A 16,672-nucleotide genomic window follows, 5' to 3' on the forward strand; every position below is an offset into this window, starting at 1 on the left:
TATGCCCATTGACCAATGGCTCTCTGCAAGAAAAATCCAAGCATCAAGTCTCTTAGGGTAGCAAGGAAAAGGCAGCCCAAATTTGCAAGCAGCAATTGGAAATGGTTTATTGAATATTTACAGAGAAATTGTAAGCAGGTAAAGAAATTGGCAGGATTATTGCAACAATCTGCAGTTTAATAAGAGCATGTATTTAAAGAAGACGAATAAGTGAGCACATTCTAAGTTCATTTGGATATGCAGAAGATATTAAGAATAAATTTAAGGAACCACAGAAAGAGGGGGAAGGAAGCCAAGTTTTGAAATGTCACAATGAAATGTATAAACCTGAAAAGTATACCTTTTTAAAAAAATAAAATAAAGAATTTGCAAGCTGCCGCAACCCAATCCTTGCATTTGAAATTCGGAAGCAAGTCGCACTGAGTTGAGCGAGCCACATTCCGCGGGGATCAAGCTCCCACGTGCTTGCCAGCTTTGGACTCGAAAGGCGCAGGGGCGCCCGGCAGGAGGGGGCGCGCGCGTGCGCGTGGCCAGCCGGGGAAGGCTCGGCGTGCGAGCAGGTGGACAGGGAGCGAGCGCCATTCTCCTGGGCAGGTGGGACGAGGCCAGCGCCAGGCGCGCCCCTTTGGCTCCACTTCCCCTCATGCCACCCCCCACCCCCCGATATCTACATTTACAGCTCCGCCCTGCGGGCTCCAAAGCAAGCCCCACCCCGCGCCTTCCACGGGTCTCGCTCCCAAGCCGACCCAGGTAAGGCGGACTGCAGCCCTCAGGAGCCCCGTCCGAAGGGAGGGGAGGGCGTGCACGTGACCGCGCGTCGGCCCGCGCCGTGGAAGCTCTACGTCACGCGAGCGGACGGTCTGTGTCCGCCTGGCAGCAGCACCAGCACCACGACCACGTGTCTGTCTTGCCCCTGCAGCGGGAGGTGGGCGCGCGCGGGGCTGGGGGGCACCTGGGGCCCAGACCCCGCCAGGTAGGCGCGAGGTAAAGCTGCGGGTCGGGGGTGGCGGGCAGCGGAAGGCTCTCCTTCGCGGGCGCCCACCTTCCCTCGTGCCTCCCTTGCCACTTCCAGGCGGCGGGGGGGAATGGGAAGAGCCACCGACCATAAACATCCGGAGGGCGGGCGGGACAAAGCCCCGGATTGGCTCCAGGAGAGTGGAAAGGGCGAGCGAGTCGGTCAGAGTTTAGCGCCCGCGTGGCGGATTCATTCCCTCCCACCCCAGGTTTGTTGGTGCGGGAAGTTGGGGTGCAAGTCTCCCTCCCGCCCAGTTGCGAGCGAGAAGGGCGGTTTGGATGTCTGGAGGGACACCTGAGCAGCGCAGGCTGTGGGGCAGGAGCAGGGCTGATTCGACGCAACGGAAGCCTCCTTGAGGTATTTGGCTGAGGTGCGGGTGGAAAAAGAATGGCAGCAAACCGAAGGGGAGCGAAGCGAGCAGCTTCCTTTGGTAGCTTTCCGTGTTCAGCTGGGTTATGCGCCTGCTGGACGCTGGAAATGCAGCCCTCCCCGCCCCTCGCGCAAGAACCGCGGTCTCGTGCGCAAGTCCGTCTGATTTCTTGTCGGCCTAACTCCCTCCTAGAAATGGATAGCTTTGGCAAAGGCAGTGGGGTTAGGTCGCGTGATGCACCAACACGGTACCTTTCTTATAGAGAAGATCAACGTCAGAGTTGCCTTCTCTTGCTTTGTTCACCTCACATAAACAATTTATGCAGCCCATGGGGAAAGATGTTGCTTTACTTTACTTTCCCCTTCTGATGCACAAAATATGAACTTTGTGAAACTCAGGACAAAGAGTGTGTTGGGGTGGGGGTTTGTGCCTTTGGGTACTGTGCACTGATTTACAGCATGAATTCTTCTTTAAAGTTTTGCCTTTGCTTTTTGAAATGCGGTTGATATGTGCTTGTTGGTGATAGGAACTGTTTAATGGGTTTTTTGGAATTGTTCTGATAACTGTGTGTGTGTGTGTGTGTGTGTGTGTGTGTGTGTGTTTGAAAGCTTCTTCGTGCTGCAGTGGCACAAAGAAAAGAATGAGCAAGGCCTTTGGGTGATGTAGCTCTGGTACTGAGGCTTAAACATGTCAGAAACACATTATCTTAGACATGCCAAGTGGATAAACTGTTTGGATGCAGAACTGGGACTGGGAGTGTGCATCAAGAAAAGGAAGGCCTGAAGAGGTCATGATGGGCTGGGAACTTGCTTTAAAGGAACAAGCTGTTACAGTGGTACCTCACCTTACGTACCGTCCCCCTTACAAATGCTTCAGGTTACGCGCTCTGCTACCCGGAAGTAGATGCCCCTTGTTGCAAACTTTGCAACAGTGGAAGTCATGCTCCAGCAGCATGGCAGCAGTGGGAGGCACCATTAGCGAAGGTGCGCCTCATGTTATGAGTGGTTCACGGTTATGAACGGACCTCCGGAACAGATTAAGTTCGTAACTGGAGGTACCACTGTACTCTACTGGTGTTGGGTTAAAAGTGTAATTGTGTTTTACGATCTGTTTTTGATGGTGTGTGTTTTAATGCCTTTTAAAAATTTGTCTGCTATTTTTCTACAGGGAAGCTGTTATTCTGTAGCTGGTTTGTACATCTAGGGGCAAATATCTTAACCTTCCTTTACCTGGCTGTTGGTGAGAAGGACAAATACCAGAGATGTGTGAGAGAGCTAGAAGCTAGAATCAGGCTGAGAGACAGAGCCATGCCTGATTTCTGCTGGAATCTAAGGCTGTGAGTATGGGAGAAGCAAGATCTTCTTGGGATGTTAATACTGTGAGCTCCTTCATTGTAGGCTCAGGTGGTATATAAGTGTAAATAAACAATATATCATAAAGACACCACAGTCTCTGCTGTCCCTCATTTCGCAAAATCGATTTCTGGGTAAGTGCCTGGAACCCCTGGAATCTCTCACCGCTTGGAGATTGGGGTGGTGTGCAACAATGTTATCTATTCTGACCACCTAATCTTCTAATTAGCTGAAACACCTAGGCCTTGTTTACACATCACACATATTAAACCTCGGTTAAACTAAACACATATTAAACCTCGGTTAAACTAAACTATTGTTAAATGTGTATGGGTTGCGGCATGCTGCTGAAATCACATGTGTTTTCCTCCTCCACTTATGTTCTTATTTCAAGTCTACCTTTATTGCAAATATTTATTGTGTATTTTGTTGTTTCTTAACAAGGTGGCCATGAGGGAAAGGCTGTCAGAACTCTTGCAACTTCAGAGTTGATATGATAATTTACAACACTGTACATGATGAAGAAGCAACCAATGGCCTTTGGGAATGAGGATGGTGGAAAGGCGTTGGGTAGAGTGCCTGCTCTTTACGTTCTCATGAAACAGCCGCAGATCACTGGAAAAGCTGACCAAGGAGACTTAGTTTCAAATCAAGAGGACAATGGCCTTGCGGCACCAGTAAAATCGAAAGTGAAGACCTGCCTTCCAGCAGATTGCACCTCAGGAAGCATTACTGTTACCTTGGACAACAACAATATGTGGAATGAGTTCTACTATCGCGGCACAGAAATGATTCTGACTAAGCAGGGAAGGCGGATGTTTCCATACTGTCGATACTGGATAACAGGCTTAGACTCCAAACTGAAGTATATTTTGGTCATGGATATTTCTCCAGTTGACAACTTACGCTATAAATGGAATGGCCATAGTTGGGAGCCCAGTGGGAAAGCAGAACCCCATGTGCTGGGAAGAGTATTCATTCACCCTGAATCGCCTTCTACTGGCCGTTACTGGATGCAGCAGCCGGTCTCTTTCTACAAACTCAAACTTACTAACAATACCTTGGACCAGGAAGGGCATATCATTCTGCACTCTATGCACCGCTATCTACCTCGGCTACACTTGGTGCCTGCTGACAAAGCCACAGAGGTTATTCAGCTAAATGGTCCTGATGTCCATACCTTCATTTTCCCACAGACAGAGTTCTTTGCTGTGACTGCCTATCAAAACATACAAATGACACAACTGAAAATAGGCTACAACCCATTTCTCAAAGGGTTCAAGAAAGCTGGTCTGAGCAGCAGACCTGAACATAAGGCAATGCAAAATGATTGCCCAGAGCAGAAAAGACGTAGAGTTTCTAACTTTACAAGCAGTTACAGGTGTCTCATTGAAGGTGTTGTTTCGGATCTGAAGCAAAGAGACCTAGATGCTTCATGTAATGCTTGGAAGATGTATAAATCTTCTTTGGAGAAAGAAACACTTACTCCAGACACAAAATGTGATGCGTCTGAATGGTACAGTTACATATCTATCATTATTGGGGATGAGTGATTCCCATCAACTGGTAATTGGTGGCTTACTGCCTGTGATGGTGGAGGTAGAACACAGCGATCATTGCTGGTAGCCATTGATAAACTTGTCCTCTATGTATTTGTCTAATCCTCTTAAAGCCATGCAAGTTGGTGGCCATTGCTACACTTCATGGTAACAAATTTCATAGTTTAACTATGTGCTGTGTCCTAAATGGTTTGGGGCCATTCTATATGGATGGGTGAAATTTATTAGAAATGGCTTGGTTGGGTATTTTGGAGATGTGTTTTGGGCCATATTAAGCCTGCAGATGAGATCTTCCCCACCAGCGAGTGCCCTGGCCTCCCTGCACCGCTTTCTGACTCACTTAGTGCTAAGTGTGCTTATGTCATTCCTTTGATGCTATTTGTATCTGTTATCACTGCCGATAGCATGCAGAATTGGAGATGGGGGCTAAAAAAATTAAAGCTCTGTGAAAGTATCAGCTCAAATTATCATACTCTTACAATAGTGAGATGCTGGGGAGAAATGGAAGGTGAATATTGTTGTTTCCCCTTACTTCTAAAACTCTGCTGTGGCATGTGATTGGCTGCAGTCAGATACAGAAAGTCAAGATAAGTGGTTGCTTTGGCCAACATGGCATTTTGTATCTGATGCAATCTACCTGGTGTGTGTGTGTGTGTGTTTTCCTCTGTGCCATATTGGTGTGAGTTGTAGTCCTAGAAAAAGAAGGTGGTAGTTGCCACCTAATACATGATCAGAATACTGATGGGCATTAGAGTTCTTTAATGTTGTGCTAGAATTCAGAGGGGTCAGAAGTCCCAGCAGTATCCGTTTAAAGTGGTAGCTTAAAGAAGTAACTTTTAATGATTTCATTAGTAAGTGTGTGCGCAGGCTTGGGAGTGCAGGAAATGGGTTTAATTAATATGACAATAATATTAAGTAAAGTAGGCTCTTTGATTCAGTGAGACCCACATCCAATTAAGTGTGCATAGGATTGGAGCATAAAGGGAACCTGCATGCAGATGCACTTTGCCAGTTCTATGCTTGTCACTCTCCAAGTGCCTGGCAGCCAGCTGGCTGCAGTTCCCAGCTGACTGTTGGGCGCTTCAGAACCCAGTGTAAGTGATTTTGACAGGTGGGCAGGATGACCCACCTATCAATCATGTGGCATCATACAGATGTCCTGAGATTGACAGGTAGGTTGTCCTACCCATATGTCAAAACTGATCCACAGGGTGTGGCCAGGTCAAAATCTGACCTGTGGGATCAAAAAAGTTCCCCATCTCTGATTTAAATAAATACAGTGGTACCTCGGGTTAAGAACTTAATTTGTTCCGGAGGTCCGTTCTTAAACTGAAACTGTTCTTAACCTGAGGTACCACTTTAGCTAATGGGGCCTCCGGCTGCCGCTGCACCGCCATCGCACGATTTCTGTTCTCATCCTGAAGCAAAGTTCTTAACCCGAGGTAATATTTCTGGGTTAGCGGAGTCTGTAACCTGAAGCGTCTGTAACCTGAAGCGTCTGTAACCTGAGGTACCACTGTAAATGCTAAACTAAAGCTGGCAGTCAGTCCCATTCTATGCATACTTACTTAAAAGTAATTATTTCCAGGTAGGTACATGAGGCCAAAATTCTATGCATGCTTAATTGGGAGAAGGTCTCACTGGAACTTACTTCCAAATCAACCAAAAGAAGATGGGAATACAGAAGGGAATAATTTTGTGACACTAAAATGAAATTTGGTCTGAGTTTATAGCATCCAGAGAGACTATAGCATCCAGAGAGCCAGTGTGGTGTAGTGGTTAAGAGCGGTGGATTTGTAATCTGTTGAACTGAGTTCGCGTCCCCGCTCCTCCACATGCAGCTGCAGGGTGACCTTGGGCTAGTCACATTTCTCTGAAGTATCTCAGCCTCGCTCATCTCAGAGTGTTTGTTGTGGGGGAGGAGGGGAAAAGGAGGTTGTTACTCCTTAGGGTAGTGATAAAGCAGGATATCAAATCCAAACTCTTCATCCAGCAAATGTATTGCTTTAGAAAATATATATGGCATCACAGGTAACCTGAATGATGTATGTATTGATTGATGGATAAAGGAAGGCTGATTTACTTTCACACTAGTAATGGAAGCTGCTAAAGCTATATATAAACTGCACAGCCATTAGGGTTTTGCATTACTTAGCAATAACAGATATATAATTTTTATACAAATGCATGATAAACTGGACAAAATAAATTTATCAGGATATTATTTAATTTCTGCAATTACATTGATCTAGTTTTTGTTTTCCTTTCTCCAGTCCAACAGCTTGTGAAAGGGATTCCCATGTGAAATCACAGCTGAACTCAAATGATGATATCCGTATATCCATTAAAGATAAGCCTGTAGATGACTATGTTTATGGGCCAAGGGTACATACAGAGAGGATACTCATGAAGCGGGAAGGCACTGATAAAGCAACAGAAAAATATTTCTGTAGAGATAGAAACAAGATTTCAGAGACACAGTTGGAGAAAAACTGTAATGAAATAGGAAGAAGAGAAGTGGACCTTGAATCCCACAAGCAACCACAGAGCGTTGCCAAAGACAAAACTTTAAAATTGGGTAGTGGGACAGTGCCTGATGCCTCCTTAAAGTGCTGTGGTACCACCAAGAATATGACCATCTCTGTTCTTGAAGCTCTTTTGTCTTCTTATAAGACACAGAAGTCTTCTTTGAATCATTCAGTAAATTCTTTGCCTGTCTGTTTTGAAAATAACAAACTAGTTAGCCCGCTTAAAGTTGTGGAAGCAAAACATAAAGAACTTCATTTCAGAAGCAATAACACAGAGAAATGCTATTTAGGCAAAGATGCGCCGTGGATAAATACTGAAACATACAGCAGCCATATGGTAACAAAAAAAGCAATGAGTTTCAACCTCTTGCCCCCTATATCAACCATATTTATTCATGGAGGAAAAGAGAAAAATGTAGCCAAGAAGACTGTGTTGGGAAGGGGTCTTGATAAGAAAGCAGATTATGTGTTGTTTGGTCCACCTAAAAGAGGAAGACCACGTAAAGTGATTGAGACTGAACCATCCCTGAAATTCAAAGCAAAGTCTGCTATGACAAGCAATGTGGGACCAGATTTTGCCAAGCCAGAGCTCGTGCTTGATTACGAGGCTATAGATGGAGTCCTCTTTGCATCCTTTGCATCAAAGGTAAATCTATCATTTAAATTTAATATTGTCTAGCATAGTTTATACTAGACAGATTGAAAGTTAAATGTGCATTTCTTTTTTTAATTGTGAAAATTGCAGGTTTGGGGTGGCGGGACCTCTATGCTTTGACGCTCACTCTCTTAAGTTTCAATAGCTCTGAATGTAAGTGTCGAGAGACCATGTTGGGGATCATTAGGAAAGGAATAAAAAATAAAATTGTCAATGCCATAATCCTTTTCTATAAACCTGTGATGCAACCGTATTTGGAGAGTTCTGTGTGTGGTTGTGTTAGCACCTCAAGAAGGATGCTACAGAGTTGAAAAAGGGCAACCAAAGTGGGGACTGTAGCAACTCACTGATAAGTTACAACATTTGGGGCTTTTAGCCTAGTAAAAACGTGGGTTAAGAAGGGATGTGATGGGTGTGTGTAAAAATTATAGTGTGGAGAAGTAGACAGGCAGACTTCTTTCTCCCTCTCAGAATATTTAGAACCCAGAGCAATCCAATGATGCTCAATGTGGGAAGTTTCAAGACAGACAAAAGGAAATACTTCTTCATTCAGTACATAGTAAAAACAATGGAATTTTCTGTTACAAGATGAAGTGATGGCTGTCAGTGTGGATGGCTTTAAAAGGGTGAATTTGTGGAGGAGAAGGCTATGTTAATGACATATATTAACTCCAATATCAGGGGAAGTGTGCTTCTGAGTACCAGTTGTTGGGAAAATGTGAGCTGGAGAGTGCCATTTTGCTCATATCCTGCATTTGGGTTTTTCATAGGCATCCAGCACACTAGACAAGATAGGCCTCTGGTCCAATCAGCAGGGTGTTCTTTTTATGTACTTGTGACCTTGCCTTTTGTATGTGATCATGCAGAATTTAAAATCCAGACCATTTTATTCAGCTCTAGTATGTATTAAATCTTGTTAATATTAATTTGACTCTTGGTAGGTTGTCTAGGCCACTTTTGCTTAAGCATTTAACACTTATTGTAGTCCCTCTTTATGCACAGGAAGTTCTTGATAAACACAGAGAAGGACTACAGACTGGAGAAGCTTCCTTCCTGACTACATATGATTCAGGTACTCTTGACACTGCATAATTGAGATGGGGCGGCCTTAGTGCAGGGCAAATTAAGACTGCTAAGCAAACAGTAGGTTTTTTTGGGGGTTTTAAGTGTATCACATTCTTACCATTTGTATGTTAGAATATGATACACTTTTTTTTTGTATTTGTATGTGTCAATACTTTTTTGTTCTATGACAGACTCTCAAATAAACCTACAACTTCTGGAAACAAAGCTCTTAGAAGATTTGAAGTCCTTCAGGCACAGACAAGTGATACATCCTAGTCTTCAAGAAGGTATGTTATCAGCAATAGATTCCGCAGCTGCTGTGATAGTTATCTAGAGCAGCATCTAACAAAACAGTTCAGCTAGCACAGTTTCGGCTGTGCAACATAACTTCTTGTCCCTCTCCTCTCTTCATGCCACCCCAAACAAATGCTCTGAAGGGTTGAGGGAGAACCATAACTAATTTCAGGGGAATACAGAGAGGGGAGAGGGAAGTTCCACTGCACAGCCAGAAGTGACTGAGCTAGTAGAACGGTTTAGTTCGAAATTGCTCTTAGAACATAGTATTCAGATATTGTTTCTCGTGTGTGCTCTGTAGTCTATTCAGCTAAACTTTCATGCAATGTGCAGTGGTACCTTGGTTTAAGAACAGCTTAGTTTATGAACAACTGTATTAATGAATGCTGCCCACATTTGTATTAGAGCCCTTCACCTGTGCGTGAGGGAGTTGGTCGCTTATAGATTCTCTCAGAAGTTGCCAACCTTTTTAAACTAGTAGCACATTTCAAATTTTGAGAGTGCTGGGGGCACCAGTCATGAAATGGCTGATGTGGGGAGCATGACACAACCCAAACTGGAGAGTACTGGCGCAGTGAAGCTCTTATAATAATTGCATTTCCATACTAGAAAAGGCTTTACCTGAATTTCTGCCGGTCACAAGAACCATGTTTCTCTCAAATGCCAACCCTAAATCAAAGCCTAGGCTGCTATCAGGGAACCGACTTACCCAAGAGTAAGCTCCAGTAAACACAGAAACTTACTTCTGAGTAGGCTTAAATACCATTGTGCTTTAAGTTAACTAGTCAGCAAATTCTTAATGAATGTCTGGTTTTTAGTTCCTGTACAGCAGACCTCAACCTCTTTGTGAAGTTTTCACATTTGCCTTTTTGACGAAGTAGGGATATTTAATGTCTACCCACTCTTATTTGCTGTAGTATTTGCAGAAAATAACTCCTAGGGTCTACAGAATCAGACAAACACCCTATAGGAAAGGTGCATCCTCGTTGCTAGGTTAAAACAAAAGACAAACTAAGGAGATTTCAGTAGAAAATAAGACGGGAGCAGGAAAACTACACTACAGTAGTACCTTGGTTGTTGAACTTAATCTGTTCTAGGAGTCTATTCGACTCCTGAAATGGTTCGAAAACCAAGGTGCGGCTTCCGATTGGCTGCAGGAGCTTCCTGCACTCAATTGGAAGCCGCATTGGATGTTCGGCTTCCAAAAAATGTTCACAAACCGGAACACTCATTTCCGGGTTCACGGCGTTCAGGAGCCAAAATGTCCGAGTACCAAGGTGTTCAAGAACCAAGGTACGACTGTGTATAGGAAGTGAAACAGCAACTCTTTAGGACCCTTGGATTCCTGCTGCCTGGTGTCTAAACAACTCACTTACCAATCACAGCTCTGACTCGCTCCTTGGCCAAAAACACTGAGAGGTAGGAGGAGCCATGGTGACTCATTTCAAATGAATTACTTAGAAGGGTATTTACACATTTTGTTTTATACCTTTCTTTTTAAGAGGGCTAGAGACATTTACGAAAGCTCAGAGTTTGGGAGGCCTGCACGCAAAGACCTTCATGTGTGCTAGTTTGGCAACCACTGGCCACCCTGCCTTTCTTCATGCTTGTAAAGATCTCTAACGAGGGGTATTCTTCTTCTAGTGGGACTGAAGTTGGGTTCCGTGGACCCAACACTTAGCATTGACCTGAAATATTTGGGTGTGCAGCTTCCCCTGAGACCTTCAAAGGATTATGTATTTGGAGAAAACCAAGTGACAGATCTCAGTTGTCAAGGTAAATATAATGTATCTTTTCGAAATGTTAGAATGGTAAGCAGAGTTCATAAAACTCGGCTGCCTTTTGTTGGCCAGCCAGATATTATGAGAGTTTCACTTCACAAGTAATGGGGTTTCATTTCTGACCTTGTGCTGCATCACAGAACGAGGTCAGGCACAACCCGTGCTCTCCATCTGAGCTCCAGGCTGTGGGAATATTCTGGCCCTCTTCTCCAGCTTGGGACAGGGAGATGGCAGGGTATATCGTCCCCATAGTTGCATTTCAGAGAGTCTTGGAAGACTAGTGCAATGGAGAGGGCAATCCGTATCCCCCTTTCTAGTTCCTGCTGGAGAGGAATTCTGGAGCTTGAAACTTCGTGGCAGCCAGCAGTCTCAGCACTCCCAACTCCAGAAAGCAAGGCTGGGGCTTGTTGGTTTGCAAACTTTTTTTTTAACCCATTCATTGTATTTTCTATGTACAACCATTGTCTTAGTAAATTACATTATCACCGCACAATGCGAACAGTATAGAACTAAGCTATAAATTATGTAAATTGTGCATCGTTAGGTCTGACTGTTCAGACGAGACTTTGTGGGGGGTACATACATTTTGCCACCATATTTTTGAGGTGTTTGGAGTGCTTTGGAGGTGGAGCACCAAAACAACCCCCAGATTTCGTCCCAACCTTAAAGCTTGAGAGAGATGGTACTTGCAGCTGTGCTGGGCTTCATTCAGCCGTGTTCCAAAGTGCTGTGCAGCTGTAGGGAAACTCCTGTCTCCTCTCTCTCTAGATCCAAGTTTGGGAGGAAGGCTAAGGTTCATCTCTGGAGGAAAATGGAGTGCTCTCTATAGTATGTGCAACTGTAGAGCCCTCTGGGAATGAAGGACGTGACTGTTCTTATTTTAGTTATTATTTTCTAGAAGGAATTTTTGATAAATTAACTTTGCTATTACTCAGGCCCTTGTCGCCTGTTGAGTACCCCTTTCGATAAATGCATGAGATAATTAGTTTATAGTTGAATATATATACAGTTGTTTATAGACAGGAATATTGTGCCTCGTTAATAAACTTGCTTTGCTACCTTTATTTCTAGATACCGCCGTTTCCTTCATTTCCAAGACTGGGAAAACCAATGATTTTAGAAAGATAAAAGGCTGGCAAGGAAGACTTAACAACACTTCTAAGCAGGAAGGTAGGACATTGATTTTGTATATATTTTCCCTTCATGATGCTGCAGAAAGGAGATCTTTTGATAATTTTTAGATAAACTTTTGTGAGTTTCCTTTTCTGCCAGAACTGGGATTGATGTATTTTCAGAGGTTGTGTTTGACTTCTTTCTCTATGTCATATTCTGGATTAATTCAGGTAGCATTTTAGAGGACTCACTGAAGAACCGATCTGCCTTCTGCAGTGATAAACTGGACAAATATTTGGAAAGGGAAGGGAAGCTAATGGAAAGTGTGGGATTCTCTTCAAGCTTGTTTAGTTATCCCATGGACTGCCGGATTTCATCCAAAGGTGCCAGCAGTGCTCAAGCCCTCGATAAAGTTCCAGAGAAGAAACCCATCATTACTCCATCCAGCACTTACGCTTTCAAGCCTCTTTCTCTGCCTTCCATTTTTAGAAGGAGAAGAAAAACTAAGAATAAACAAACAACTTTTCGAGGCAGGGTAAAATCTTCCAAAAAGTTTACAGTGCCTTCAAAGCAGGAGCATGATTTCTCTGCCTTAGAAAACATCAGTAGGTCTAGATCGTATAGCCAAGTGGATGACAATGTGCATGTGCCAGAATTTGATGGAAACATACAGAGAAAGCAAATAACTGTGCATGAAGCACAGCAGCCAAAACAGAGTAGCTGTCCACTGCATTTATCTCAGATGAAACTGATGGAGCTGAAGGATTGTGCTTTGAGGGATGGGAAGCCACAAACCTGTATTACTGAAGAATGGGCAGACCTTTCTCTGGATGCTTTGATCATCTCTCAGGTAAGCTTCAAGAATCTTTACCATTTAGTCATTGGTTAGATATGCATATGCAAGAATTGGACCCACGCACTCACAAGTTATTTTTCTTTTGCAATCCTTTTTTGACTATTTTGCAGGAGGTGGGGAAGGTATACGTCATTGGTTTTTGGAAAAAGCATGAAAAACAAAGAGAAGTACATACCTCAGTATACATATCTGCTGCATAGTAAAGAAGTTACATTCAGAAATTACAAGGCAAAACATGTCCATTTCTATTTCATTTTTATATGACCACCATGTCCTTGCAGATCATCTGCAAAATTCAGATGGGCCATTAGGATTTCTTAATTCTGTTTCACATGCAATGTAACTGGCACAGTAAGATTAGCGTAAGAAAAGAAAGGAACTTCTATTGTCTTCATGCATTAGAATTATTCATAAGTTCATGGTGTGTGACCTGTAACTTCTGCGATTTGTTTTCACATTTCTAAACCAATTTAGGGTTGTATTCAGGTGACGTCTGGCTCACAGCAGACCCATTGAAATAGACGAACCTAAGTTAGTAATGTCCATGAATTTCAAAGGGTTTAGTCTGAGTCGGAGCAGGACCAAATATCACTATGTGCACATATGACTGCCATACATCCTCACGTTGCAGTACTTCAACATAAACTTCATCCTTGTTTTAAAATATTGCACTACCCTGCACTGCTACGAAGTACTCAGAGCCACAGAATCATGGAATTGCAGCGTTGAAAGGACCCTGCATTCCTGTGCAATGCAGGAATATTGTCATATATATAGAGAGAGGGGGGGGGAGTGTGTGTGTGTGTGTGTGTGTGTGTGTGTTGATACTCTGTGCTCAGATTCAGGTAAAAATGTGGTGACATTAATTCAATTATAAGCAGGTTCCGGTGGAGTTAATGGAATTGGAAGGTCGAGCATTGCAGAATGGGAAGCCACGGACTTGCATTACCAAAGAGCGAGCAGACCTATCTCTAGCATCTCTGCTTAGCCCTCAGGTAAGTAGAAATGGCCGTTTCCTTGGCCTTCCTTTGTAACTCTCATGGAGGAAAAGACTGTCATTGCCTTCTCGTTGCGATAGCTATGCTTTGTCTCCACAGCTGGAGGCAGTACAGTAATGCTTCCAAGTACCAGTTGCTGGAAACCACAGGTGGGAAAGAGTGCTCTTGTACTTGGATCCTGCTTGCACATTTTTTTCACGGGCATCTCGTTGGCCACTGTGAGAATGGGATGCTGGACTAGATGGGCTGTTGGCCTGCTACAGCATGCTCTTCTTATAATTACAGTTTATTCGCATTAATGTCCTATAAAACAGTGTTTCCCAACCGGTGTTCCGCGGCACACTAGTGTGCCGCGAGACGTTGCCTGGTGTGTCGTGGGAGGGCACACTCATTGAAAGCAAACAAGCATTATGGCGGCGGCGGCAGCAGCGGCAGCAACGACGGCAGAGGCAGCGCTTAGGCCCGGCCCACATCGCCTCGGCTCACAGGCTCCGGGCGCCGACGCCGCCCCCTCCTCCCGCCGCCAGGACGCGCGATTGGGTGGCGGGCGCTGGGCAGGCGGTGCTCCGCTGGCCCGGCTGAGGAGCGAGCGCAGGCGGAGAGGGGCGGTCGGGGCGCCGCTGCGCCTTCCCGGGGTGCCCAGTCCGCGCGCGGCGGGAGGCAGCTCCACTGGAGCCACTTACCTCGGAGGAAACGGGCACGGGGAGCAGGGCAGTTGGAGGAGGGCTAGGCCTCGACCCTGCGGCGGGGCAGGGTTAGGCGCGCCTCAGGCCGGCATCCGTCGGGGTTTCGCCCGCCCAGCTTGGGCCTGGGACCCGGCTGCAAGAAGTGCACCGCCAGCATTTAAAAATCGCCCCGGGACAGCGGAGGACTTCTCCGCTGTCCCGGGGCGATTTAAAAGCCCCCGGGAAGGCAGGCAGGGGGGACAAAGACTTTTGCCCCCCGCCCGCCTTCAGAAGAGGTCCAGGACCTCTTCTGAAGGCTGGCGGGGGGTGAAAGTCTTTGCTCCCCCCTGCCTGCCTTCCCGGGAGAGCGGAGAAACGCAGCGTGTTTCTCCGCTGTCCCGGACAGCTTTTGAGGGCAGGCAGAGGGGAGCAAAGACTTTCACCCCCCGCCCGCCTTCAGAAGAGTTCCAGGGCCTCTTCTGAAGGCGGGCGGGGGGCAAAGGTCTTTGCTCCCCCGTGCCTGCCTTCCCGGGAGAGCGGAAAGTCTTTGCTCCCCCCCTTCAAAAGCCGTCCGGGACAGAGGAGAAACGTGCTGCGTTTCTACGCTCTCCCGGGAAGGCAGGCAGGGGGGAGCAAAGACTTTTGCCCCCCGCCCGCCTTCAGAAGAGGTCCTGGACCTCTTCTGAAGGCGGGCGGGGGGCGAAAGTCTTTGCTCCCCCGTCTGCCTTCAAAAGCCGTCCAGGACAGCGGAGAAACACGCTGCTTTTCTCCGCTCTCCCGGGAAGGCAGGCAGGGGGGGAGCAAGGACTTTTGCCCCCCGCCCGCCTTCAGAAGAGGTCCTGGACCTCTTCTGAAGGCGGGCGGGGGGCGAAAGTCTTTGCTCCCCTCTGCCTGCCTTCAAAAGCTGTCCGGGACAGCGGAGAAACATGCTGCGTTTCTCCACTCTCCCGGGAAGGCAGGCAGGGGGGAGCAAAGACTTTCACCCCCCGCCAGCCTTCAGAAGAGGTCCTGGACCTCTTCTGAAGGCGGGCGGGGGAACAAAAGTCTTTGCTCCCCCCGCCTACCTTCAAAAGCCGTCCAGGATAGCGGGAAGCGCTTCCCTGCTATCCCGGACTGCTTTTAAAATGCTGGCGGTGGGGAGCAAAGCCTTTCGGCCCCCGCCGGCCTTCCTGGACCTCTTCTGAAGGCCGGAGGGGGGGGAAGGCTTTGCTCCCCACCGCCAGCATTTAAAAGAGGTCCCCGGAGATTTCCCTATAGGCTTTCTTCTTGTGAAGCAAGCCCATAGGTAAATTCATCTTGCGAAGTGCCTCAAAAAACGGAAAACCCTTTCGTCTTGCGGGTTTTCAGTCTTGCGAGGCATTCGTCTTGCAGGGCACCACTGTATATATAGTCAATATAGGCACAGAGTTAATTTTTTAAACATTTTCTAATGGTGGTGTGCCTCGAGATTTTTTTCATGAAACAAGTGTGCCTTTGCCCAAAAAAGGTTGGGAAACACTGCTATAAAAGACCAATCCTGGGGGGGAGGTGGGATTCTAATGTTCCCATGCACAAGGCAATCCATTTTATTCAACAAAAAGTGTCTGGTAAGTCTCACGAGACTGCTTTGAGATTCTGAGCCAACAATCTAGTGAATGACCCTTGTGGAACTCTTAAGCAAGACTGCTGCTTGCAGAATGATGATCAAATCGGCTTGCTTTAGCCTGCTTAGAAGAACTTCTGTGATCAGACTCTAAACAGTAGTAAAAACATAAGAAACAAATGAAAACTGCACAGGACATTCCTCTTTTTTCCTGATAATCTTGAACATTAATGCTTCCATGTTCTGTGTTTTAAAAGGCTATTGGATGTTAGCTTTCGCTTTCTGTTAACACACGGGGTACGATCCTGTTTTCCTTCATCTTTTGTGCATTTTTATACCATCCAGTTGAGGACAAAGGTATAAATTATGTATCATAAAGTGTTGTGTAATTGATCTTATACCCTACATTTGTTCAAAATTTGTTGTGTCTAGGTTCTTGCCTAAATTCTTGAGATACATATTTGTATATTCTTTCAGACTTCACTCGAAAGCAAGCCTACCTGTAAGATAACCAGCAGCCAAGATCCATCACACAGTGACACCTGCCAGCTTGGGTGTGTCTGTGCTAGTTTAGCTTCCGGGATGTGCCAGCCTACACTTTCCTGCAAGACAGAGTGCACATTTGATTGTCTGAAGAAAAGGGTGGCCCTGTTAAAGGGAGTTTCTGTGCACAAGAAAAGCTTGAAGAAATATTTATGTGAAATTACTGAATGCTGCAACGGAAAAAGGGATTGGAAACTGGAGCATGTTAATAAACAGATGAGAAGCAATGATGAATGTAAGTCTTTACTAGAAAAGTGTTCGAAATATTTTCAAAAACTTTTTTTCTGGGAGTTTGC

The 16,672-nt window shown here is 45.6% G+C and overlaps 1 protein-coding gene across 10 annotated transcripts in view; it reads left to right on the top strand.

The window, feature by feature from the left end:
- Positions 1–222: 222 nt before the first annotated feature.
- Positions 223–16,672, top strand: part of LOC309339474 (MAX gene-associated protein-like) — a 29,029-nt gene continuing 12,579 nt past the window's right edge. For 2 of the 10 annotated variants that reach the window (XM_081857593.1, XM_081857601.1), the window contains exons 1-11: positions 1,233–1,372; positions 2,553–2,721; positions 3,182–4,253; positions 6,570–7,470; positions 8,482–8,551; positions 8,736–8,831; positions 10,483–10,614; positions 11,691–11,789; positions 11,963–12,582; positions 13,467–13,583; positions 16,311–16,611. In XM_081857593.1, coding sequence (XP_081713719.1) covers positions 3,253–4,253; positions 6,570–7,470; positions 8,482–8,551; positions 8,736–8,831; positions 10,483–10,614; positions 11,691–11,789; positions 11,963–12,582; positions 13,467–13,583; positions 16,311–16,611 — 3,337 coding nt within the window. In that variant the 5' untranslated portion in view covers positions 1,233–1,372; positions 2,553–2,721; positions 3,182–3,252. The other 8 variants (XM_081857596.1, XM_081857597.1, XM_081857599.1 and 5 more) reach the window with 8 other exon arrangements.

This window comes from Podarcis erhardii, assembly GCF_964252035.2.
Source record: "Podarcis erhardii genome assembly, chromosome: 1".
NCBI classification, from domain to species: domain Eukaryota; kingdom Metazoa; phylum Chordata; class Lepidosauria; order Squamata; family Lacertidae; genus Podarcis; species Podarcis erhardii.